The sequence below is a fragment of the Saccoglossus kowalevskii genome, chromosome 7 (assembly GCF_978046115.1).
Source record: "Saccoglossus kowalevskii chromosome 7, keSacKowa6.1, whole genome shotgun sequence".
Lineage (NCBI taxonomy): Eukaryota > Metazoa > Hemichordata > Enteropneusta > Harrimaniidae > Saccoglossus > Saccoglossus kowalevskii.
The window spans coordinates 8,063,819-8,090,231 of NC_140647.1; the positions used below are offsets into that span (position 1 = coordinate 8,063,819).

Consider the following 26,413-nt stretch of genomic DNA (forward strand, 5'->3'; position numbering starts at 1 on the left):
ATGAATGCTGTTCCAGAGCAATATCTCTCAATATGGACAATGTCAAATGTCAATTTTAATGTTAAAAATTCATATTCCTGACATGGTTATATTCCAGCCATATTACTATAAACAAAACTATTTATCTTAAATTTGATAACTAACAGGGACTGTGCCATGCATGGCTTGTTAAATTATAACTTAGAGTCTTTAAAGTTTCTTAACAAATATTTGCATATTGCAATAACGTATTCTGTAGCCAAAAAAAACTGGTAATAATTCATTGGAAGGTCTGCAAACGTGCGAATTTTAGTATATAATGATTTATTATATCATGATGGATGTTATTTGAGCAGATACAGCGACTAAAAACATCAAATGTATGTGAGTATGGGGAGTACGTATGCGCAGTTACAAGAGTGATGCGGCCAATTTTTCAGTTTGACAAAAAGGCAGTACCCTTTCCGAAGACAAAATGGCGGTAGTTTTGTGTAGGGTCGATCGCGATCTTCGGTTTGTATCAAAAGCACGTCTCACAAATGAAATATTTATATTTTGAGCGATAATTTGATAGCAATTAAACAAATTTCAATCGTTGGCATATGTAAGGGCCGGATCACTTACTTTCAAGGGCTCAAAGTCCGGACGAACATTAAACTACGATGTTTTTATTTATCTGTTCTAGGTGTGTTGTACAGACTTTTTAGTTGTACTATTTTGATGATTTAATTTCAAGAATCTGTCAATAGCGAAATTTGCCCATTGCATCAGGAAGATCTATCCTGATTTGCTGCACTGAGGTTAATTGCGGTTTTTACTTCTCCATCGCTAATGACACTAATTACCAAGAATTAAAAAAACAAGTGAAATTAAGTCGCATTGGGAAAAAAAACCATAAGAAAATCAAAGCAAATATTATTCAACTGCAGACGAGACAAACCCAACCCTCTAGAAATACCTCATTCATAGAGTGCCTCATTAGTGCCCCTTGTTTACAAGTATAGTGTCCTTGCATGTTTTTCAAAATGCTCATATCAAAATCATGTGTTTCCATATACAGCATGTCATAGATTCTCAGACATCTTGATCAATTTTATTGATAGATTCACCTACCGTACTTATCCGGGTAGGAGCCCATGCCTGGACAAACGCCCACCCCCCACTTTTGACACAATAAAGAAGTTGAGGTCATATTCCGGGCACACGCCCAGGGGGTCTTTTTCTACCCAAAACAAAAAACAAAAAAAACTATTTTCTATTGGTTGACTGTGGTTGTATTAACAGTTGACTTTCTTGAAGTCTGTCGTGATACTTATAAAAATTGTTAATTGTGTAAAACAAGGGGTGAACCCAAAATAGCTGTGACAGCTTTCTGCCTTCAGGGCAGCGTGTTCACCGCTGATTTTTTTCAGAATCATAACAGTCAGCAAGTCTATAAAAATAAATATTAAAGCAGAAACGGTAGTTTCCTTTTTGAAATATGTCGTGGCCGTTTGGTTTGTGCTTCCTTAGAAACGATTCAAGCCAATCGTATAAGGAGAGCTGCTAAGCAAGTGTCGCACTCGTTCGGCTATAGCGTCGTCGACAATGAAAACAATGTTGCAATATTGTAGCAACCCGTACCTGGGAGAATGGTTGAAATCACGTTATTTCGGCTTTATAAAATATTTTGTAGCAGCTTGCAAATCCATAACTGGGGCCAGCAATTTTGCAATGTCACGCCGAAGACTGCCAACTTTTTTACCATCTTTTATCACCGCTATTGCATTTCTGTCATGAAAACTATTCTTCTGTCGTTGGATAAAAAAAAACTTCCTATTTCAAGTCCACCGCGATATCCATATAGTGAGACATTCCAACCGCCGGAACTTGCTGAATGATAACTGTGATTAATAAGCGTTGAGTCTGATAAGAAAGCAATGTCACGATTTGACCTTTATGATGAAATACTAGTAGTGATGTCATTCTTAGCCAATCAGTAAAGCAGATGCATAAAGGTCAAAGATGATTGCTAGACTGTAAACAAAAGCACCGTGTGCAATCGCAGCAGAGCGACCCCATTTTTCTTGTCTCTTTATTATGATTAGACATGAATGAAAAGTGCCAAGCTGACAGACTGCGAAATCCGTGGATTAAAAGTCCAAATTGTGTGGGACGATATCGACGAACTTCAGGAATAAGTTGTAGGGATTTTGTTCGACTTGGACATTTGAGGGTTTTGAGTTTGACGAAGATGGCAATGAAAGTACAAATAAAGATCTGAGAAGTTTTTTCAAACAGCTATGAATTTTTATAATTTTTACTGTGTAAATTTGTAAATTATTATTGATCTTGTATGACAGTTGATTCGTAATTTGTCGAGACCGGAAATCATTTTTCGCAGTTTAACCCATTTTAATTTTGACATTTTAATTGATTTTAAGTTCACGCGTATTTTGCGTGTTTGTCAGTGGGAAAATCCTAATTCGAATGGTTCTTCACTGTCGATTTTTATTATTTCTGGTTTATTTGTCACATTATAAGCAATACATTATTTTTGTTATACTTCTAGTGTTGCATATTGTTCATTTATTTCCGTTGCATGTATTCATTTGCCGTTCTATTCCTTGCCGCCGTTCGATCTGCGTGTTGACAATTTACGTTTTTTTGCCGGGGATCTCCTGGCAAACGCCCACCCCTTCTTTTTGGCAATTTTCCATGTTCAGGACCCTGGGCTTATACACGGATAAATACGGTACATGAAATTACATTCACTTGTTAGGCAAAGCCTATACCTTTATAATACATGCTCTGATCACACAGGAGCTATTTACAGTTTAACCTTGATTTGGGTTGAAATTTCCTAGAACTAATAAAAACGAGTTTCTTGCAGTGATACAACTGAAGTGGTAGAATGATTGTCACTGCCTCCAACCAAAAAAGTATTAGTACCATACTTCCCTTGAGTATAAGCCCCTCCCCGAGTATAAGCCCACCCCTCTGTTTTTGGACATTTAACGAGTTGAGGACATTCCCGAGTATAGGCCCAGGGTGTTTTTACCGGGCGTCAATGCCATTTATTAAAATATACATGTAAAAAGTATATTTTATTGCATAAAAATCATGATTGGTACGCTAGTTTGATTCCAGTTTTTAGCTCCGCTGTCGACTTGTCGAGCGGAGCTTATCATATGAGTGATTGTCTGTCATCGTCCGTGTCAATGTTTTACTTTTTCGACTTCTTCTTGAAAACTACAAGCCTGAATGCTTTGATACTTGGTGTATATGTACCTTGGGTAGACCTCTCTTAGGTTTGTTCATTTCATGTTGATATCTTCAATTCTCTAATTTTGGTGAATATTTTTGTCATTTTTGGTAAAAAGTGATATTTTCAACTTCTTGTTAAAAACCGCAAGTCCAATTGCTTTGATATTACATATATAGGTACTACATGTGGACCTCTCTCAGATTTGTTCATTTCATGTTCATATCTTCAATTCTCTAATTTTGGTGAATATTTTTTGTCATTTTTGGTAAAAAGTGATATTTTCGACTTCTTGTTAAAAACCACAATCATTAATGGTAAAAATTGATATTTTTGAATTCTTGTTGAAAACAGCAAGTCCCATAGCATTGATACTATTCATATTGTTCATTTTATAATATCTTCTGTTCTTTATTGAAATGTGCATTGCTAACAGCGGGGCTATCTCAGCCGAGAGGCTGCTTGTTGTAATTTCTGGTAAAAAGTGATATTTTCAACTTCTTGTTAAAAACTGCAAGTCCAATTGCTTTGATATTACATATATAGGTACTACATGTGGATCTCTCTCAGATTTGTTCATTTTGTAATGATATCTTTAATTCTCTAATTTTGGTGAATATTTTAGTAATTTTTGGTAAAAAGTGATATTTTCGACTTCTTGTTGAAAACCGCAAGTGCAATTGCTTTGATATATTATACATATAGGTACTACATGTGGACCTCTCTCAGATTTGTTCATTTTCTAATGATATCTTCTGTTCTTTAATTGCCATTTGCATTGCTAACAGCGGAGCTATCTCAGCCGACAGGCTGCTTGTTAAGACAAAACTTGCATTCATTACACGGCACAGCGGGCGAACGTAGGTGGCGGAACATAGTTCGCATGTTTTCTATTACGTTATTTACTCCGGATAAACCCTGATGTTGCAATACTGAAATAATCCATATAGTATTTTTCCAATCGGCAAAAATGTGATCGTCAAGTTGTGAAACCTGGTCACTGATCATCGATTTTATATCCGAATAATCTTGTCTATTGAAACTCGTGAATGGGGTGTGAACGAGCAAACTATTCTTTCACTTGACTTATTGGCGGCCGTAAAAGGTGTGAATACTTCCCTCGCCCTCAGTTTACCATTCAAAAATTGAGAATCAACAGCTTTTAGTGAAAAACGTCACTGTTTGTTATCAAAATCATTGTTAACAGATCGCATTTTAACACCGCGGTAATTCACTTCCGCATTGCGTTAAAAAATACTTTGTCAATAATCGGAAAACTTTGACTGTATGACACAGCATTTTCATTGGTTAACGAAAGATGTGAGCTGTTAGGTCGAAGGAAGTTGTTCAGGTCAAATTATGATGAAACCATGGTGGAAATAGCTTTGTATCAAGAGTTTGTGTACGATCTTGCCTTTGACCGTTTTCCTACAGACCCTACCCATTTTTGCACCGTAAATTCAGACGGTATGTAAATCGTATTGTAATAAAATGTTTGTATTTTTATGAACACGTTTGTTTCCTCATTATAAAAAGTGTTGTTGAAATCAATGACGACTCGTTTCGCCTTTTTCCCCCTCAAAAACACGCAATATCCTTCCGAGACCGGCGCTGTGAACGAGAAATGCAATTTGGATAATGTTTTGAGGTTGGGAAGATGGTTACTGTTTTAAATGCACCAAAAAAAAATTTTTCTGAGGTGGTCCTCGAGTATAAGCCAACACCTTATTTTCCCCGATTTTACTTGTCCAGGCCCCTGGGCTTATACTCGGGAAAGTACGGTACATGTGAGTGTACCTATAAGAATGGCATGTTCTTATGCAAGTATTTCTAAAAATGCTAATAGGTTGATCGAATTGAATTTTCTGCAATTTTGAATGTTTTTATAACCACATAAAGATGACCAAATCAGAATATTGTTTTAGGCACAATTGGATGGGCAAAGTTGACCCTACACAAAATAAATGTTATATAAAATATAATGTGAATCCATACATGTAGGCACGGATTTGAGATGGTGGTGTAATTATCATCTTAATTCTCTGTTTTGAACACAGAATGAGGCTTGATTTCAAGAAGCTGCTAGAAAAAACGGGCACCATTACACCGGGCAAGCCCTTTGATGATGTCATTATATTCCTAATGGGAGACGAAAGTTACAGGTTACTTGATGAACAGGATAAAAAGAAAATCTATCATGCTCATCAAAGAGAATTGGCTGAAGGTGCTAAGGAAGACTTTAGGGAACTCCTGTTTGAGCATTCTGAGTTGTTTGCTAAGCTGGACTCTAATAAGAATGTCTCAAAGGAAGACTTGAAAGAAATACACGAGGCCCTGAAACGAGAACCAAGGTAGTACATTTTGTCTTATTTGTTTTTGTTATATTGAATCGTGTAAACTTATGGTCTGTGTTTTCATAAATGTACATCAATACACTGTTATGTCATACATTGTCTATATATTCAGTGGTTGCTACTATAAACATATCTACTTACTGTTCATTTTCCTTTATAGATATGCTGCTTTGAGTCTGGTTGAAAATGACAGAGATGTTCTCCTCCTTCGCCATATTGGTTTTGTCCACAACCCAAGAAGAGAAACCTGTCTTAGCGCCGACACGTGTATGGATAATCTTGTAGAAAAATGTTTTGATGGGAATGCACACAGGTAAGAGATACATTTGCATGAAGGACTGTTTCCCTGTATCTGCTGTTTTGGCTGTATATGCTTTATAATCTCTGTAACTGACTGCTGACTACCACTCTGGTGAGGGACTCTTTCTTTTCTGGCAGGAGGACAACAATCAACTATTTAACTAACTACTGTTCTCTAGTTCTCTACACCTTTGAAAGTCAAACTGTCAGAAAAAATGTTTGTTTTTTTAAAAAAAAAATCATTTTGACAATTGCTTATTTTTCTTTTTTTTCTTACAATAATTTCTAAGCAACAGAAGAGTTAGGTAAGATTTGATTCTAATTCAGTCCTCATCTCCACAGTTTAAGCCATGCCATGCTGTTGTTGTTGTTCTCGTGTTTAATATTATTTTCAATTTGCTCAATATAACTGATAGTTGTAATGCTTGTTATTATACGCTGCTAGTTAGATTATATGCTTATGGCTGGAATGTTTTTTTTTTGTGTTTTTTGTAAGTGTATGCCCCCATCATATTAGCATTCCATTATCATTTATTTATTAGCTAGTCTTTTATACTGTTTTTTCTTATCATTCATGTCACCAATTTTGTTAATTGTACCGCTAGCAAACAGATTCAGTTGATTTAAAGTTTGCATATTTTTCTGTTTACATTTTCAAAGTCAACCACGTGCAAGTGTTGTTAGAGCCTTTTCAACTTCCCACTTTATATCAGATCACCTTGACACTAAAATATATAGGTGTTGCTGCAAAGCTGTTGAATTCAATTCATTTTTTTTTCATTTCTTAGCAGTCATGAACTCTGTTTTAACACATTGATGGCCATTGTGCCAATGACATACCAAAAAATCACTTGTGAATGCAATTGTATGATGGTGTCATTTTTATCACGTATTGACCATATTCAGCTAGTTTCATTGTCCCATACAATAAATAGCATGTGTAATGTTGACAGCATATTAATGATATCCACAATTGCATCTTTATTAAATCAATATTTTATGAAAAGACCATCTGCTGATTTATTTTCTTGAAAGAAAAACTTGTGTAGTCCTGATAATGTTTTTGTAAAACTTAATGACAATTATTTTTAGCTGCAGTTTTTTTTTTCTAATCACTTTTAGTTTATTTAATGTTTAGCTTCAATCTCCAAAATGTTACCGGGTACTTTTAATTCAAATTTCAACCACATTGTATTGGTCACATGATCAAAATCTAGAAAGTAAATTCACTATTTTAATGTAGTGACATGGTTTTCTTCAAAGTAAATTCGTCTTCACAAATTTTATTCAAACTAGCCATGACAACTTCAAAACCAACCATGTTACCGTAAATCTGTTCTGTAATCTCAACATTAATTGCTGTTTTAATTAAGTAATTAAAAGCACATTCCACTATTCAGTTTTTCCTAAATCATTTAAATTATTTTCTTTAAATGGTTGAAATCTGTAGAATCCAGTTTTACCGTGTCACAATATGTGAATATGTAGGCTGGATGAAACCAGCTTGGTTGACATTTCCATGGATTCTTCAGCCACCTGAAAACATTTGACATGTTCATTGGGATAGTGTATTCAAGCACCTAGACAATATTTAACTCTAAATTAGCTGCAATGACTGTTACATTGATATATCCATGGTATCGTTGTGAATATTTTTTTTCTTCAATAAAAAACACAAAGAACGTGTGTTGTGACATTCAAGCTTGAACAGTTTTTACTGTGCAGGTATAGTTTGTAGTCCCTGAAAGGTCAAATGGTTTAATGGACGCTACTTACTTTAAGAATTGCGTATGAAAGAATGTTTGAATGACCTCAACTAAAATTTAGAAAACACAGGTCGCTGTTTCAATGTGTTATACTATATTTGAAACTATGCTTATATTGTGACCTAACTGAATCACCCTAACATCGTGAAAGTATTCATCATAGCCTAATGCCTATTTAACTGAAGAAATTCAACAAAGTTTTCTGGACAAACAAGAAGGAGGATTATCTGCCAAGAGATTCTTGTTTTTTACTTTACATTATGTATATTGTTGTGGAGAGAGTATTTGGTATTTAATTATTATCTTTTGTTTTGTTTTTAGGCCGTCATCTTGGAACAGACATTCTTCTTATGTGGAACCGAATAATAAGCTGAACGTAGTCCTCTTAGGAGCAGACGGTTTAGCAGACGAGCTTGCAAATGAGATCAGGGTAGGTCTACTTTTAGTATGGTTAAAGGTGTGTTCATATTGGCATGGTTACAAATATAACATTGTTAAATCTGCCCTTTTCAATTTGTAGGATATGTGCACTTATTAATTTGCTAAACCAAGATCTGTTATGTGAATTTTTAATTATGTCAAAGTACTTTTCAAATGAGAAATCTGATTTTCTCCCTTGTTGTCATCATTTAACGCTTCTGTAATATTTTTAGTCCCCGTTTGGACACAGTTCAAAAACGGGGACTTATGTTTTGACCTCCGTGCGTGCGTGCGTCTGTGCGTGCGTCCGGACAAACCTGTATCTTAGAAATGCCTGGACCAATCACAATCAAACTTAACACATACATCATACATGATATTATACATATGCACGTCAATTTGTTTCACGATCTGATTCAAGGTGGCCGAATGGCGGCCATTTTTGTGCTAAAAATCATCAAAATCAAGCATTTCTCGGCTGTTTACAGATGGATTTTGTTCAAACTTGGTATATACATTAGACATTATAGGACCTTGATGCACATCATTTTGTTTTACGATCTGATCTAAGATGGCCGAAAAATCATCAAAATCAACAATTTCTTGGGTGTTTACAGATGGATTTTGTTCAAACTTGGTATATAAATTAGACATTATGGGACCTTGATGCAAATCATTTTGTTTTTCAGATAAGATTTAAAATGGCCGACTGGCGGCCATTTTGTATTAATGAATGTGGTTCTCGTGCCATATCTCTGATTGGCTTTCACTGATAATGTTCAAATTTTAAATATTCATTATACATCATGTCATAGTTAAACAGATATATTGGTTTGACGATCCTATTCGAAATGGCCAAATGGTGGCCTTTTTTTGTGCTAAACAATCATCAAATATCAAGCATTTCTGGCATTTATGGATGGATTTTGTTCAAACTTGGTACATATATTAGACATTACAGGTTCCTGATGCACATCTTTTATTTTTCAGATCGGATTCAAAATGGCTGTCTGGCGGCCATTTTGTTTTAATGAATGGGCTTCTAGACCCATATCTCCGACTTGTTTTGGCTGATAATATTTTCAAATTTTAAATATTCATTATATTTGACTATCCTATTCAAAATGGCCAAATGGTGGTCATTTTTGTGCTAAAAAATCATCAAATATCAAGCATTTATGGGTGGATTTCATTCAAACTTGATACATACATTAAACATTACGGGTTACTGAAGCTCGTCATTTTATTTTTCAGATTGAATTCAAAATGGCTGACTGGTGGCCATTTTGTTTTAATGATTGGGCTTCTAGAGCCATATCTCTTAAATGCTTTGACTTATTATATTTAAATTTTATATATTCGTTATACATCATGTTATATATATACATGTATTCAAAATGGCTGATTTTGAATGCTGTTCCAGAGCAATATCTCTCAATATGAACAAGTACTTGTTTGACGATCAGATACAAATGTCAATCATTTTAATGTTAAAAAATCATATTCCTGACATGGTTATATTCCAGCTATATTACTATAAACAAAACTATATATCTTAAATTTGATAACTAACGGGGACTGTGCCATGCATGGCTTGTTTTTTTCAGAATTTAATTTTCAATATTTTGTTTTCGGATTTTGCCACTTCCCTTACATATTTCATATTTATCATATTTAGATGTTTAATGCTGAATACCCAGTTTTGTATTCCAGCATTGTCTAGTTAAATACTTAGTTGATTATCTTCCTGAGCCCTGTGTGTTTATTGGCAGTGTGTTTATTCTTAGTCAATATTTCATAATTTGTTTTATGCCTGACAAAATAAGGCAGAGGCTCTCTAGTTCTAACAAACAAGCTAGGTTTATTGCTCTACTATTTGGCTAGTATATAAATAAAAGCTCATGACTCGTGGAGTAAAAAATATGGAATATGGTTTTTGCTAAATGCACTTTATACTGTCTTGTAGTTTTGTACATGCACTTGAAAATTGAAAGGAGAGACTACAATCGAATTCATTGTGCAATAAATATTGGACTTGTTTTTTGAAGAGATCCAAAGTCAGTTGGAGTTGTAACTTGTTTTTTTCTGTTGTATACAGTCGCAGTCATGTGAAGAAGACTATACTTTAGATGGCAGCATCCATAGTTTAGAACTTAGACCAATAGAAGGAAATGTATCACTAGCAATGTATGGTTTTAGAACACCTGAATTTTCACCTAATGGTAAGAAACATTACACAACTCAATTTGTACACAGTAAATAACTCAATTTGTACACAGTACATAACTCAGTTTGTACACAGTACGTAACTCAATTTGTACACAGTACATAACTCAATTTGTACACAGTGCATAACTCAATTTGTACACAGTACATAACTCAATTTGTACACAGTACATAACTCAATTTGTACACAGTACATAACTCAATTTGTACACAGTACATAACTCAATTTGTACACAGTACATAACTCAATTTGTACACAGTACATAACTCAATTTGTACACAGTACATAACTCAATTTGTACACAGTGCATAACTCAATTTGTACATAGTACATAACTCAATTTGTACACAGTACATAACTCAATTTGTACACAGTACATAACTCAATTTGTACACAGTGCATAACTCAATTTGTACGCAGTACATAACTCAATTTGTACACAGTACATAACTCAATTTGTACACAGTACATAACTCAATTTGTACACAGTACATAACTCAATTTGTACACAGTACATAACTCAATTTGTACACAGTGCATAACTCAATTTGTACACAGTGCATAACTCAATTTGTACACAGTGCATAACTCAATTTGTACACAGTACATAACTCAATTTGTACACAGTACATAACTCAATTTGTACGCAGTGCATAACTCAATTTGTACGCAGTGCATAACTCATATGGTACGCAGTGCATAACTCAATTTGTACGCAGTACATAACTCAATTTGTACGCAGTACATAACTCAATTTGTACACAGTACATAACTCAATTTGTACGCAGTACATAACTCAATTTGTACACTGTACATAACTCAATTTGTACACAGTACATAACTCAATTTGTACGCAGTGCATAACTCAATTTGTACGCAGTACATAACTCAATTTGTACGCAGTACATAACTCAATTTGTACACAGTACATAACTCAATTTGTACATAGTACATAACTCAATTTGTACGCAGTACATAACTCAATTTGTACGCAGTACATAACTCAATTTGTACGCAGTACATAACTCAATTTGTACACAGTACATAACTCAATTTGTACACAGTACATAACTCAATTTGTACACAGTACATAACTCAATTTGTACGCAGTACATAACTCATTTTGTACGCAGTACATAACTCAATTTGTACGCAGTACATAACTCATTTTGTACGCAGTACATAACTCAATTTGTACATAGTACATAACTCAATTTGTACATAGTACATAACTCAATTTGTACACAGTACATAACTCAATTTGTACACAGTACATAACTCAATTTGTACACAGTACATAACTCAATTTGTACACAGTACATAACTCAATTTGTACACAGTACATAACTCAATTTGTATGCAGTACATAACTCAATTTGTACACAGTACATAACTCAATTTGTACACAGTACATAACTCAATTTGTACGCAGTACATAACTCAATTTGTACGCAGTACATAACTCAATTTGTACGCAGTACATAACTCAATTTGTACGCAGTACATAACTCAATTTGTACGCAGTACATAACTCAATTTGTACGCAGTACATAACTCAATTTGTACGCAGTACATAACTCATTTTGTACGCAGTACATAACTCAATTTGTACATAGTACATAACTCAATTTGTACATAGTACATAACTCAATTTGTACGCAGTACATAACTCAATTTGTACGCAGTACATAACTCAATTTGTACGCAGTACATAACTCAATTTGGACATAGTACATAACTCAATTTGTACACAGTGCATAACTCAATTTGTACGCAGTACATAACTCAATTTGTACGCAGTACATAACTCATTTTGTACACAGTACCTCCTGGTCGCACGTTTGAACACAAAAGTAACATTTCACAAAGTAGTCTTGTATTATTTTTTCCTGTCTTTTTTCAAAACTTCTGAATAAGATATGTAGCTGATCGGAAATTATATTTATTTGATCCAAAATTTATTGAAAAATAAAAAATCATTAAAAAATGCAATTGTAGAAATTGTAAAATGCAATTATCTAAACTGACATTCTAAACTGACAATCTAAACTGACAATCTAAACTGACAATCTAAACTGACATTCTAAACTGACATTCTAAACTGACAATCTAAACTGACATTCTAAACTGACAATCTAAACTGACAATCTAAACTGACAATCTAAACTGACAATCTAAACTGACAATCTAAACTGACAATCTAAACTGACAATCTAAACACACAAGGCAGGCAGGCTGTGTCACGTTGTTCATGTCGCTCCAGAAAAACGTTAAATTTTCTTGCACGCCAGTAAGCAGTTACTGCACTATTACCCACACTTGAACAGCAATGAGGTGTGACGACTGTGGTGCAACAAGGAAAACTGTAAAGCTTTGCCAGGGAGATCTTAATCTCTGCAAAAAATGTGAATCAACTCGATTCCCATCGACATCACCACCCAAGATGGCTGCCAAGGGAGAACAAAGCTTGCCACACCCTGACGTATCAAAACTGGACACCATACAGGAAACACTACTCGAACGAACATCGAAGGTGGAATCGTTTGCAGATGTTCAAACCGAACTAGCAAATCTTCAAAAGTCAGTCACATATGTATGTGACTTTTTTGAGGACTTCAAAACCCAGTTGATTAGCCTCAAAAATGAAAACAAAGATCTACGAACCCAGCTAGCTAGAACGCAAGTGGATTTGAACGATCTACAGCAATACACACGCCGCAATAACATTGAAATTAAAGGAATCCCTGTTATGGAAGACGAAGACACCGACGACATAGTAATTAAGGTCGCGTCGAGTTGAGATCACCCGTGGCAACATCGACATCTCACACCATCTACCAAGCAGATCTACTCGCCATGACTACAATCAACTAGAAGAAACACGACATTCAACGATTATTGCGAAGTTTACAAGACGTACTGTGCGTAACAAAATATACAGTTCCAGAAAATACCTGAAAAACAAAACCACAAATGATATTGTTAATACCGGCAGCAATCCAATAACGAAAACCTGACTTTATTGAACAAACAACTATTCTACAGCGCAAATCAAAGACGCAAAGCAGCTCAATATCGCTACATATGGACCAACGCTGGTAAAATATATGTAAGGAAGGACAAAGGTGAACCAGTGATAAGTATAACACAACTTAGTGACATTCATCGCATCATGTAACTGTATTCAGTTTTAGCATCCATTATTATCATTATCCACAACCATGGATTCAACACCTTTAAAGTACAATTGTAATTCATATACTGTTAACCAATTCAATAACAGTCTTAATTCTTCCTCACAATCATGTGCTTTTATTCACCTGAATATTAGATCACTGTCTAAACATTTTGATGAGCTAACAACTTTTCTTAATGTATTGGAGAGAACATTTATGTTTTTTGGCCTCAGTGAAACCTGGCTGCATTCTGAAACCAATTGCGATTTATATAATATTCCAGCTTACAACTTCACTACAAGATCACCAATCACAGAGATAACTTATGGGGTGGTGGTATGGCACTGTACATTCATAGCTCTTTGTCTTTCACCCCTATTGACATTAATATTATGCACTGTTAATCGGTCTTTGTGGAAACTACCATTAACAACAAAACAGTTATCATAGGTGTTAATTACAGAAAACCCAATATTCCCTATTCAGAATTCCTCAACAGTTTAGAAGCATGTCTAGATCAGCTGTCTGCTAGTGGTAATGAATGCATTATCCTTGGCGATGTGAACATTGACACCTCTTCAGATTCACCATCTGCCTCCCAATATCTAACATTAACAAGTACTTACAATTTTACCCAGGTAATTAACATCCCAACACGCGTCACTGACAACACAAGCACGACCATCGATCACCTCCTTACTAACATTACAAATTATTTCTTCGATTGCGGTACTATTCAAACCGATATTACTGACCACTACCCCATATTTGGTGTCATTGAACGTCTTAATCACGTGTTTCAGACAGATAATCATGTTCAGAAATACGACTTTTCCTACTATAATAAAGACCGGTTTTTGACCGACTTAAGTAATGCATCTTGGTAGTCAGTTTATAATTGTACCGATCCTAATGTCGCGTACACATTATTTTATAATATTTACTAGGGTATTTCATCTAAACATCTTCCAATTAAAACCATTCACGTTAAATCTAAATCTCTTCGAAAAACCTGGCTATCCCAAGGTATCCTTAAATCGGTCAAAACCAAACATAAATTATTTGGCAAATTGAAAAACAAACCAACTGATATTAAATTGTTAAAAAAATATAAAACCTACAGAAACTTGTTAACTAAATTACTAAAATTGGCCAAGAAACGGTATTATTCAAACAATTTTTCAGCATCCCGTAGCAATAGCAACAAAACATGGCAAGTGGTCAACGAAGTCCTTAATAAGTCTAATCGTTCAACCGTTCCACAGAAATTAATCTCAGGCAATTCTGGCAAAATACTGACCACTAGTTCAGATATTGCAGATGAGTTCAATGACCACTTTGTTAATATCGGTCCAAATCTTGCCGCTCAAATTACTAGCTCTGGTGATTTCATTGATTACCTCACTGGCAATTTTCTAAACTCTTTCTTCTTTCATCCTGTAAGCGACATTGACGTTTTCAAAGAAATTATTTCCATTGACCCAAAAAAATCTGTTGGACATGACAGCATTCACCCAAAACTAGCAAGAGACGCCACGCACCTAATCTCTCATCCTCTCGCACATATTATCAATTGTTCACTGAGCCAAGGCATTTTTCCAGACTCTCTCAAAACTGCTAAAATTACCCCAATTTATAAAAAAGGACCTACTACAGATACCAACAATTACAGACCCATATCTATCCTGCCTACATTTAGTAAAATTGTTGAATCAATTGTTAATAAACAGCTGATTAATTTCATAGAGAAAAAAAGTATACTTATCAAAACACAATTTGGTTTTCGTAAAAAACACAGCGCAACACTTGCCCTAGCCGACCTGATCTCAGACATAGCCGAGAAACTGGACAAAGGTTATATTACTTTTGGAATTTTTATCGACCTGAAAAAAGCCTTTGATACTATAGATCACAATATTCTGTTCCACAAATTACAATATTATGGGATCAGAGGGCTCCCGCTACTCTGGTTTAAAAACTACCTTTCTGTCCGTTATCAATCAGTGAAAATTAACAATATTACATCTACATATAAACCAATAAAGTGTGGTGTTCCACAAGGATCGATTCTTGGCCCACTTTTATTCCTAATTTACATAAATGATATCAATAACTCAACTAATGCTTTTGACTTTCGCCTATTTGCAGACGATACTAACCTCTTTCAGTATATTAAAAGTAACACAATCAAACTTGCACATACTAACAACGATTTTCAAAGAGTCTGTGAATGGTGCAGTGCCAACAAACTTACAGTCAATGTAGAAAAAACCAAATGCATGACTATTAAAACGCCTCATAAACACCTGGGCATTGAGGGCAGCTTGGATATAAATGGGTTTGAGATAGAGGGCGTTTGTTCAATCAATTATCTTGGCGTGCCCATTGACCAGCACCTCAACTGGAAACCTCACATTGAAAAAGTAAAAAAAATAATTGCCCCCAAAATTGGTATTATCTCCCAGATCAGACATTATGTGCCCAAATCAGTTTTACTTTTGTTATACAATTCCCTGATTCTCTCGCATATTAGTTATTGTTTAGAAATATGGGGAAACGCCTATCATACACTATTAGAGCCTATCCTTCTTTTGCAAAAGAAAGTTGTACGGCTTATCTCATTTGCTGTTTACAATGCACATACTGCCCCTCTATTTAAAAATCTGGGCATACTTGATATTCACAAGTTGTGTAAATTTAAGATATGTCTGTTCATTTATGATCTGAAAAGCAACCGCTATGCCCATACTATCAATGACTATCTCTCCCCTCTACCTCATTTATATCCAACACGACTTGCGTCAGGTAATAACTACTATGTCCCCAGGATGAATCTTTCACTTTCTCAACATACTTTAAAATATACAGCCGTAAAACATTGGAATTCTCTACCTGAGCCAATCAAACAAATTACTAATAGTCTAAGAATAACTTTCAAAAGTTCCCTAAAACAACATATACTGAACAACGTACTTTAATATTTAAATACTAGCTTTATCATATGTATGATACAAATATTATTTGCAGCTAAACTTTATTTGTACTTGCCCACGATTGTTCCACTAATAATATGATGTGCAGAGTAGCGCATTAACAGCTCCATTTTTTTTTTCTTCTTTCTTTTTTTCTCTCATTTTTTTTGTTATTATTATTATTTTACTTATTTATTTCTGGAGATTTTGTTTTTTGTTTGTATGTGTATATATGTATGCGTGTGCATGTATATATACATATATATATATATATATATATATATATATATATATATATATATATATATATATAGCCTGCATAGAAATGTATATTGGTTAGGATTGGGCCACAGACTAGATTAGTTCGGATGAACTACCTCTGTGGTCCACACCAAGAAATTATTATTATTATTATTATAAGATTACTAGAATTGTTATTATTATTGGTGAAAATAAATCATATGTCAAACTGACAATCTAAACTGACAATCTAAACTGACATTCTAAACTGACATTCTAAACTGACATTCTAAACTGACATTCTAAACTGACATTCTAAACTGACATTCTAAACTGACATTCTAAACTGACATTCTAAACTCACTATCTAAACTCACTATCTAAACTTGCTATCTAAAACTCACAATCCAGTTACTTACTTATGTGAGAAGCTTGTTTCTTACAAACCCTCTATACATATGCATGAAATTCAAAAGAAACTCCCAACTAAATTCATTTACTCTTGCTTAAAACTTACTCATCTGTGATATCTGGAATTAGCTTATAGGGAAGGAGGGGTATGGGTGACCAAAAAAATAAAATGAATTTATTGTTATTTTTGTTTTTTCCCCAGCCTGTATATGTGTGTATACTAATCAGCCATCACTGGAATACATCAGTAATAGTTTACAAAAAACTGTCCTACCATCAGAAGAAGTACCAAAGCCAGAATTTCCTGGTCTGCCTCTGGCTATTATATTTGCCAGGGAGGTGTCAAACTCTGATGCAGAAAATTTGGAGCTTCAGCAAGCTGGACAATTGTTGGCAGACAGGTGATTATCGTACCTCTGACATGCTTTGACTGATTATGTTCAAATTTGTAGCTCTGCTGTTGACTTTGTTGAGTGGAGCTTATCATATGAGTAATTGTCTGTCATCATTCGCATGAACTTTTTACTTTTTCGACTTCATTTCATGTAAATATATTTTATTTTCTAACTTGGGTGAATATTTTTGTCATTTTTGGTAAAAAGTGATATTTTCGACTTCTTGTTGAAAACCGCAAGGCCGATTGCTTTGATATTATACATAAAGGTACTACAGGTGGACCTTTCAGATTTGTTCATTTCATGATGATATCTTCAATTCTTTAATTGAAATGTGCATTGCTAATAGCAGAGGTATCTCAGCCGAAAAGCTGCTTGTTTATATTCATTATACATCATGTCATAGATAAACAGATGTATTGGTTTGATCATGCTCAAACTTTTTATGCATCTTGTCATACATGCATGTATGCACATTTCTTTGTTAATCTGATTAAAAATGGCTGAATGGCGGTCATTTTAATGGGAGAATGCAAATGCAGTTCTAGAGTCATATCTCTGACACACCTTGACTGACGGTATCAAACTTTACAACTACTTTATACTTCATGTCATTTTCTTCATGTTCTAATTTACATTGACTTATTTCAGTGTTGTTTACTAGTGATTACTTGTTTTATATATGAATACTTCCACACAAAGCTGTCTGGTTCAACACTGCAAATATATTACATTATCCTTAAACCTCTGTTTTTATTTTTTTTAAATCTTTCTTCTGTAGATTACAGTGTGCATTTGTAGATATGCCAAAAGATCCCCTGTGGCATGGCAAACGATTTCATGATGCGCAAATAACACAGTCTTTCCGTGCTATAATAGCAACTATTAGAATACGAAGTGGTCTCAGCGGAGGAGAAAATAACCGAGAAATCATGGAACCAGACATCAAGTAAGAATTTAAATGCACATGAACTTGTTATAATTTGTATCTTGGATCATTTAAAGTTTCAAAAGTTTCCTATCAGACACCGAGTCAATACATTACATGTTTACATCACACAGGACTCCTATCAGACACAGGGTCAATACATTACATGTTTACATCACATAGGACTCCTATCAGACACAGGGTCAATACTTTACATGTTTACGTCACATAGGTCTCCTATCAGACACAGGGTCAATACTTTACATGTTTACATCACACAGGACTCCTATCAGACACAGGGTCAATACTTTACATGTTTACGTCACATAGGACTCCTATCAGACACAGGGTCAATACTTTACATGTTTACGTCACATAGGTCTCCTATCAGACACAGGGTCAATACTTTACATGTTTACATCACACAGGACTCCTATCAGACACAGGGTCAATACATTACATGTTTACATCACATAGGACTCCTATCAGACACAGGGTCAATACTTTACATGTTTACGTCACATAGGTCTCCTATCAGACACAGGGTCAATACTTTACATGTTTACATCACACAGGACTCCTATCAGACACAGGGTCAATACTTTACATGTTTACGTCACATAGGACTCCTATCAGACACAGGGTCAATACTTTACATGTTTACGTCACATAGATCTCCTATCAGACACAGGGTCAATACTTTACATGTTTACATCACACAGGACTCCTATCAGACACAGGGCAGACATTAAAGTTGTCATGTCTGAAAGTGCTTCACATTGAATATCTTTATGTAATATAGTCCATTCTAATTAAGCGATTCAACGGCTAATTGACATCCTGAAATGCTGAAATACACAACCTAAGCTACAGTACTGCTTGATGATTTTCAGCTATTGGCAAAGCAGATATCTTGTGAAGACCGTATCAGTTGTACTATTACAGTACACATTTGACTTTCCATTTCAAAGGCTTCAAACAATATTCACTTACAATACAACTTAATCATGCTTCTGCAGCTTTTTAGCTTAAATTTGTAAAACTGAGATAATTTTTTTACATGTATGCCAAAATTGAATTATTTTCTGAATTTTTCGGAATGTTTAAAAAAAACATTCCTATGACTACACCATTCACTATTAAAAGATTTCTGTGAACTGAATTTATAAAAAAAAAAAAAAAAATTATGGTGGTGCTTCTGCCAATAATTGATTATAAACTAATATTTTTTTTCAGAATTCAATTATGTATGATGTGTGGGGATCCCTACCCAGCTGATCTAGTCTTAGGTCCACTGGTCAACCACCAGTGCTGCTGGATCAATCCAGACAAAGCCCAAACCATTGCATTAGATACATTCCTCGGATCAGAGAAAAGAAAAGTTGAAGTTATGGCTGTATCCTACCATCAGGCAACAACACTGAAGCAAGACCTGCACCATGGTTACATCTTAGCTTACTCTGCCAAAAGAAAGGCCTCGTTTTCAATGTTAAAGTAAGGTTACATATCATAGCAAATAATTACATTGTTTTTTCACAGTGAAGTTTTTAGTCCATTTGTTTTAGTAATCTATGATAATAATTTGAAAGAAACCCCACCAATAACCCGACGAAACAACTTCCTGGCATGTTTCTATGTGCTATAAAAGGTCATGATTTTTATGGCAGCATGTCATTATGTACAATTGAATCATTATCTTTTCAAGATGTAAACTAAAATTTATTGACTATTCAAATCTGTATTGTTTGATTTAATGTTGCCCATAGCATTATTATCATTGAAAATGTAGCCTGTTTTAAAGGTCATACAGTGTTCCTATCACAGGTTTTGAAACTCTGGAAACAAAAATGTTCAGGGCATCGAGTTCAAACATGTTCACTTAGTCAACACTGTTGAACATATAGTTTTTGAGTAAGAAGAAAGGTGATTTATCTCACTAGCTCAAAATAGCTAAATTTATGTTGTGTTATTACTACTTGATAATACGCAAATAAAATGAGAAAGGAAATTGCTCTGAACCAAATTAATTGTTGGCAAGAAGAGTGCCACCATTAAAAAGATAATTATAAGCCAAACACTACTACTGAGCATGTTACTGCACATGTATGCAGTGCATTATGGGAGAGAACTTCTTATAGTAAAAATTGGCATCCTAGAGGCCGACTAAATTAATATGTAATTTTTTTTTAACTTAGTCTAGTGGAAATTTTTTGAAATGTTTTGACCAATCTCGTTCAAACTTCATATATGTATTTGTATTTCAGTCAAATATTGCTGACTGACTGCAATTTTAGTCAATCTCATGATTAAACATATCCAGTACCATTTTTCAGGGTGTTTTGTTTTCATTCTTTTTTGTGCTGATTTCTCATATATTGCCAGATTCAGTTCAAAGTTTGTACATGTACATAAGTTTATACCCATGGATGTGTGGTATTTTGTAATTTGATCAAATTGCGTGCATGTGTGCGTGCATGCGTGAGTGCGTGCATCCATGTTTTTTGGGAACAGCTGATGTTCGGACAGTGTATTGTATGTACTTTGTATTATTGGTTATTTTATGTATATCATTTGTTTCAGAGCATTTTCTCAGAAAGTGACCCATGTTCCTATCTTGATTGTGGCAGTAACTGATACTGACATGTTTTTCTCGGACTCTGATGCTCAGAAACTAGTGACTGAAGGGAATAAATGGGCAGATGAACTCAAAGTGAAATTCATCACAGCATCAGCAAAATTTAGACAGCAAGGTAAGTTAGCCAGTTTGTGTTTTAAGGATGGGCGTCGTGAAAATAGTAAAAATTTAAAATTTACCCAAAATTGTTTCCATTGAATTTGTGATTTTCCCATAGTTTAAACCTCTACTATAGTGGCTATTCTAAATTCAAAAACGAGTTCCCTCAAAATTTAAATAGCTAACCACAGAAAATCTGTGTGTCAAAAACTAGTTGTTCCATCTGTGTGTGGCAAAGTGTATTAGCTGCCAATAATTTCTTCTAACAACATATTAATGTACACAGATTTGTTTTTTGGAACTATACACTAACATTGATGACTTGAACTATCTGTTTATTCACAGCTGCTGTGTTTACATCATTCTTTAAAGAATCATTTGATAAGAAATCAAATTCTGAAGCTCATTTCCGATTAATACGCAGTCTATCAATAGAAAGTGTGAATACAGGACCAGTAATAAATATGCGGACACGGAAGCCAGAACCCTTGCCACCAGGAACACGACTTAGTTTGTATAACAAGTATGCTCAATAATGGTTTTAGTTTGTTTTTGTTTTGTTTTTTTTTGTTGTTTTTTTTTTGGGGGGGGGGTTAGTTAAGTCCGTTATTCATGTAGCTCACCTTTTAAGATTTGTGTTAATAAGGAGGGTCGGTAAGGGGTATTTTCATAAGATGTAATCAATTGTTTTTATTGTCGTAATCCAAATAAATAAAAAAACGTAAATTTGTAGACATGGGCAAGGTGTAAAATGTAATCCAATGTTCTATTCATCCGTAATTGGTACTAAATATTTTTTGTAATCGTATAAAGCGTTTCCACATTAAATGTCATAATTTGTACGCAATTTCCAATTTTGATTCTTGAACACAAATTATCAAATATGTATAAAAATGAAAAATGTAATTAGGAATTTGCCTTACCTGTAAAATTTAAAAACCTATTTTTTTTTTTACTTTAAATGGAACTTTCATTTTATTTTCTGTAAAAACGTGAAATGCCTTTTTCATTTCCTGTACACTGTACCAGCTATCCTGCCTTGCCCCCCCCCTCCCCCAATAAGGGCTGTTGATAGTGATGCAGTAACATGACATTTTTCTTGTGTATTTGCTATTTCAGAGCCTCTGACTATTATGATGTGGTCACTCCACCACCAAAATATAACACGACTGGCAGACCCCCCAAAAAATCTAAAGGTGAGTTACCAATATGTGTACATTCTTACTGATCGATAATTTGATAATCTTCTCCAGTCCTAATGCTTTCCCGGTCATAAACACCCTTACATTCGTATAAACCCAGCCCTTATCTCCTGGCATGTCAGCAGGGAATATAGTGGTCACCAATAAATATTGAAAACATTGCACATTTTTAATGACCATATATGGTTGTGTTATCTCATTAAAAATGTATAAATAGCTCATCTGGAGCACTATTTCAGATAGCCATTCAACCAGTCAACATATTCAATAACCATATATGGTCATGTGACTTTAACATTAAAAATGCGTAACTACCACAAATATTCTTACTAATTTAGGCGTCTGACAAGAGTGAAAGCCTAATTTGGTTCTAGAATAGAATTGCTATCAAACAAAAAATTTGTTGGTATTCCAAATAACGAAACTTACCCAGTGATTTCTATTAATGGTTTTTGTTTTGAAGGAATTTCAAATAAAAACAAATATGACTGCATTGCTTAGTAACAAATGACCACAGCAGCATAATCTGGTCATGCACAGGTGAATAACTTGATTTCAAAGTGTTACAAACTTAAATTATTGCTCAGTCATGATTACAATATTGTACAAAAATCAATTCGTTGATTTGTTATGAAATGCAAATAAAACTTGTGTTTTCAGATTAGATTCAAAATGACAGAGTGACAGACATTTTGTATAAATGATTGACTGATTGCATTTAAACATTTACACATTATGTCATACATACATATTGACATTTTGGGAATTTGTTTGGGAAATTGCTCACTCATTTCAGTTGTGTTTACTGTGAAACAACTGGAACTGTGTCATGTTATTATTTTGTCTTGAAAGTTAATTCAGCCAATTACAAACAGTGATTTCTGAAATGAAGTGAATTCCTATTGTTTTCTGCTTCAGATGCAATTGATCTGATACATAACACAAGCATTCAAAGGCGACCACCACCACCAACACCGCCAAGCAAACCACCACGGATATCTGAGTCACCACATGAAGGTAGGATACAAATACACATGAATCAAGGAGACTACTTGAATTTTTTCACCCATATTGGTAGTCTCTTCGGGTATTTTGATTCAATTCTCAGCAATGCCTGATCTACTGTGAATGAAAGAAGCATTTTTACCAATGAAAATGTTTTTTCAAAAACATTTGATCATAACCTGCAGCCATATTATTATGTATATTTCATTGAAAATTAGTAAAACAATTTTAAAAGAATACATGAATATTTTCAAATCAGTTTCACTGATTTCATGACTGGATATTTTTAATCCATTGTTTTATGATATACTCATCCTGTATACCATGCTCCAAGGTTTTTTCAGTTTAGATAATTTTACTTCAATGTCTTTAGTTAAAACTTGTCAGATATGTTGCACTTTTCATAGTTGTTTTTGTATTTTGCAATCTATTTTTATTATATCACAATAGCTGCATTTATCTAATGTTGATAATATGGCCCAGAAAAATGAATTACTGTTTCACTAACATGGGTAATAGTTTTGTGGTTTCACAAACAGAAAGTTGTGTTGCATGTGTTGTTTGGTTAATCAGCAAGTTTTATAATTTCTGTTAATAATGTTAAAATTTTTTCTGGTCACACTATTATTCAGGAACAATTAATGAATATTAGGTATAATAATACCCCATTTGCTTTGAGTCATTTAACAAATACTATTACCATTTTGCTTCCTTATTAATCAGAAAACATGCATGTCTAACCCAATGCATGATAACTCTTGCAAGCATCATCTTCATCCCATTTGACAATCCTACCATCTTACATAATCGAATGTATTGTTTTGTTGCCTGCTTCATATCTGCGCATGTGTTCACTGACTGGCCTGTCCATATGTATTTCAGTCTGTCTTCCATTATTTACAGATGGTGATGTGTGGGTTCGTAATAGTGTACCTGCTGTGTCGTCACCCAAAGAACCTGCTAATACTGGTATATGTTATATCTACCTCATCTACTAGCTTGCATAATCCAACTGTTGCACTCCCACACACTGTAGTACAGTACTCCTTATTGCACCACCACCACCACCACCAATCAAACTTAGTTGCAAGCTATTTAGCCGTGTATGTTTTCATTTGCAGGATGATAGATGCATTCACTTCTTAGTTTCTTCAATTCATGGCATGACTTGTAGTAGCATACATGTGGAAATTAACATTTCCATCCACTCTGCTGTGCTGTACATTCAGATCGGTTTCAACCCTTATAAAGGCATCACTTTTTACATCCACCAGTATGGAACATTCATGCCAAAGTGAAATGCATTTCTTCTAGGAGGTCAAATAGAACAGTTGCTGGAACATGTATAATTATCAATAAACAAATGTGGATATATGGAAAGTTGTACAATGTATATAAATATTTTAGTTACAATGCAGTGAATGCAGTAAAAAAACGTTACCAGTCGCCAGTAGTTGCTATTGGTTAGTTGCTCAAATCACTAGAAACAGAAATCAATGGCCAGTGTTTCCTCCAAATAAATTTAGCACTGAGAAATTTGCCATTTCATCTCAAAAACTACCTTGAATCAGATGTGTTTGGAAAAAAATGCATGAAATTAAAAGGAATGCCTTTGTCCAATTTCACTAAAAATCTTGGGTGAGTGTTCCACAGCAGTATTCCCTCGATACCTTGCAATGTATCCTTGGGTGAGTGTTCCACAGCAGTGTTCTCTCAAAGCCTTGCAATGTATCCTTGGGTGAGTGTTTCACAGCAGTGTTCCCTCAAAGCCTTGCAATGTATCCTTGGGTGAGTGTTCCACAGCAGTATTCCCTCAAAGCCTTGCAATGTATCTTTGGGTGAGTGTTCCACAGCAGTATTCCCTCAATGCCTTGCAATGTATCTTTGGGTGAGTGTTTCACAGCAGTATTCCCTCAATACCTTGCAATATATCCTTGGGTGAGTGTTCCACAGCAGTGTTCCCGCAATACCTTGCAATGTATCCTTGGGTGAGTGTTCCACAGCAGTATTCCCTCAATGCTTTGCAATGTATCCTTGGGTGAGTGTTCCACAGCAGTATTCCCTCAATACCTTGCAATATATCCTTGGGTGTGTGTTGCACAGCAGTGTTCCCTTAATGCCTTGCAATGTATCCTTGGGTGAGTGTTCCACAGCAGTATTCCCTCAATACCTTGCAATGTATCCTTGGGTGAGTGTTCCACAGCAGTGTTCCCTCAAAGCCTTGCAATGTATCCTTGGGTGAGTGTTCCACAGCAGTGTTCCCTCAAAGCCTTGCAATGTATCCTTGGGTGAGTGTTCCACAGCAGTGTTCCCTCAATACCTTGCAATGTATCCTTGGGTGAGTGTTCCACAGCAGTGTTCCCTCAAAGCCTTGCAATGTATCCTTAGGTGAGTGTTTCACAGCAGTGTTCCCTCAATACCTTGCAATGTATCCTTGGGCGAGTGTTCCACAGCAGTGTTCCCTTGATGCCTTGCAATGTATCCTTGGGTGAGTGTTCCACAGCAGTGTTCCCTTAATACCTTGCAATGTATCCTTGGATAAGTGTTTCACAGCAGTGTTCCCTAAATACCTTGCAATGTATCCTTAGGTGAGTGTTCCACAGCAGTGTTCCCTCAATACCTTGCATAGTACCCTTGGATAAGTGTTCCACAGCAGTGTTCCCTCAACACCTTGCACTGTATCCTTGGGTGAGTGTTCCACAGCAGTGTTCCCTTAATACCTTGCAATGTATCCTTGGGTGAGTGTTCCACAGCAGTATTCCCTCAATGCCTTGCAATGTATCCTTGGGTGAGTGTTCCACAGCAGTGTTCCCTTAATACCTTGCAATGTATCCTTGGATGAGTGTTCCACAGCAGTGTTCCCTTAATACCTTGCAATGTATCCTTGGATGAGTGTTCCACAGCAGTGTTCTCTCAATACCTTGCAATGTATCCTTGGGTGAGTGTTCCACGGCAGTGTTCCCTTAATGCCTTGCAATGTATCCTTGGTGAGTGTTCCACTGCAGTTTCCCGCAACACCTTGCATAGTATCCTTGGATAAGTGTTCCACTGCAGTGTTCT

General features: G+C 35.0%; 1 protein-coding gene across 7 annotated transcripts in view; it reads left to right on the top strand.

Annotated features, from left to right (window-relative positions):
• The window catches only part of LOC100373081 (rho GTPase-activating protein 5-like), an 80,754-nt gene that overhangs the window by 19,368 nt on the left and 34,973 nt on the right, over positions 1 to 26,413 (top strand). For 5 of the 7 annotated variants that reach the window (XM_085501025.1, XM_085501024.1, XM_085501028.1 and 2 more), the window contains exons 5-16: positions 5,281 to 5,574; positions 5,738 to 5,890; positions 7,965 to 8,073; positions 10,162 to 10,285; positions 17,292 to 17,490; positions 18,266 to 18,433; positions 19,649 to 19,906; positions 20,993 to 21,162; positions 21,492 to 21,669; positions 22,266 to 22,342; positions 23,267 to 23,365; positions 24,257 to 24,322. In XM_085501025.1, the coding sequence (XP_085357151.1) occupies positions 5,281 to 5,574; positions 5,738 to 5,890; positions 7,965 to 8,073; positions 10,162 to 10,285; positions 17,292 to 17,490; positions 18,266 to 18,433; positions 19,649 to 19,906; positions 20,993 to 21,162; positions 21,492 to 21,669; positions 22,266 to 22,342; positions 23,267 to 23,365; positions 24,257 to 24,322 (1,895 nt within the window). The remainder of the gene's footprint in view (positions 1 to 5,280; positions 5,575 to 5,737; positions 5,891 to 7,964; positions 8,074 to 10,161; positions 10,286 to 17,291; positions 17,491 to 18,265; positions 18,434 to 19,648; positions 19,907 to 20,992; positions 21,163 to 21,491; positions 21,670 to 22,265; positions 22,343 to 23,266; positions 23,366 to 24,256; positions 24,323 to 26,413) is intronic. The other 2 variants (XM_085501026.1, XM_085501029.1) reach the window with 1 other exon arrangement.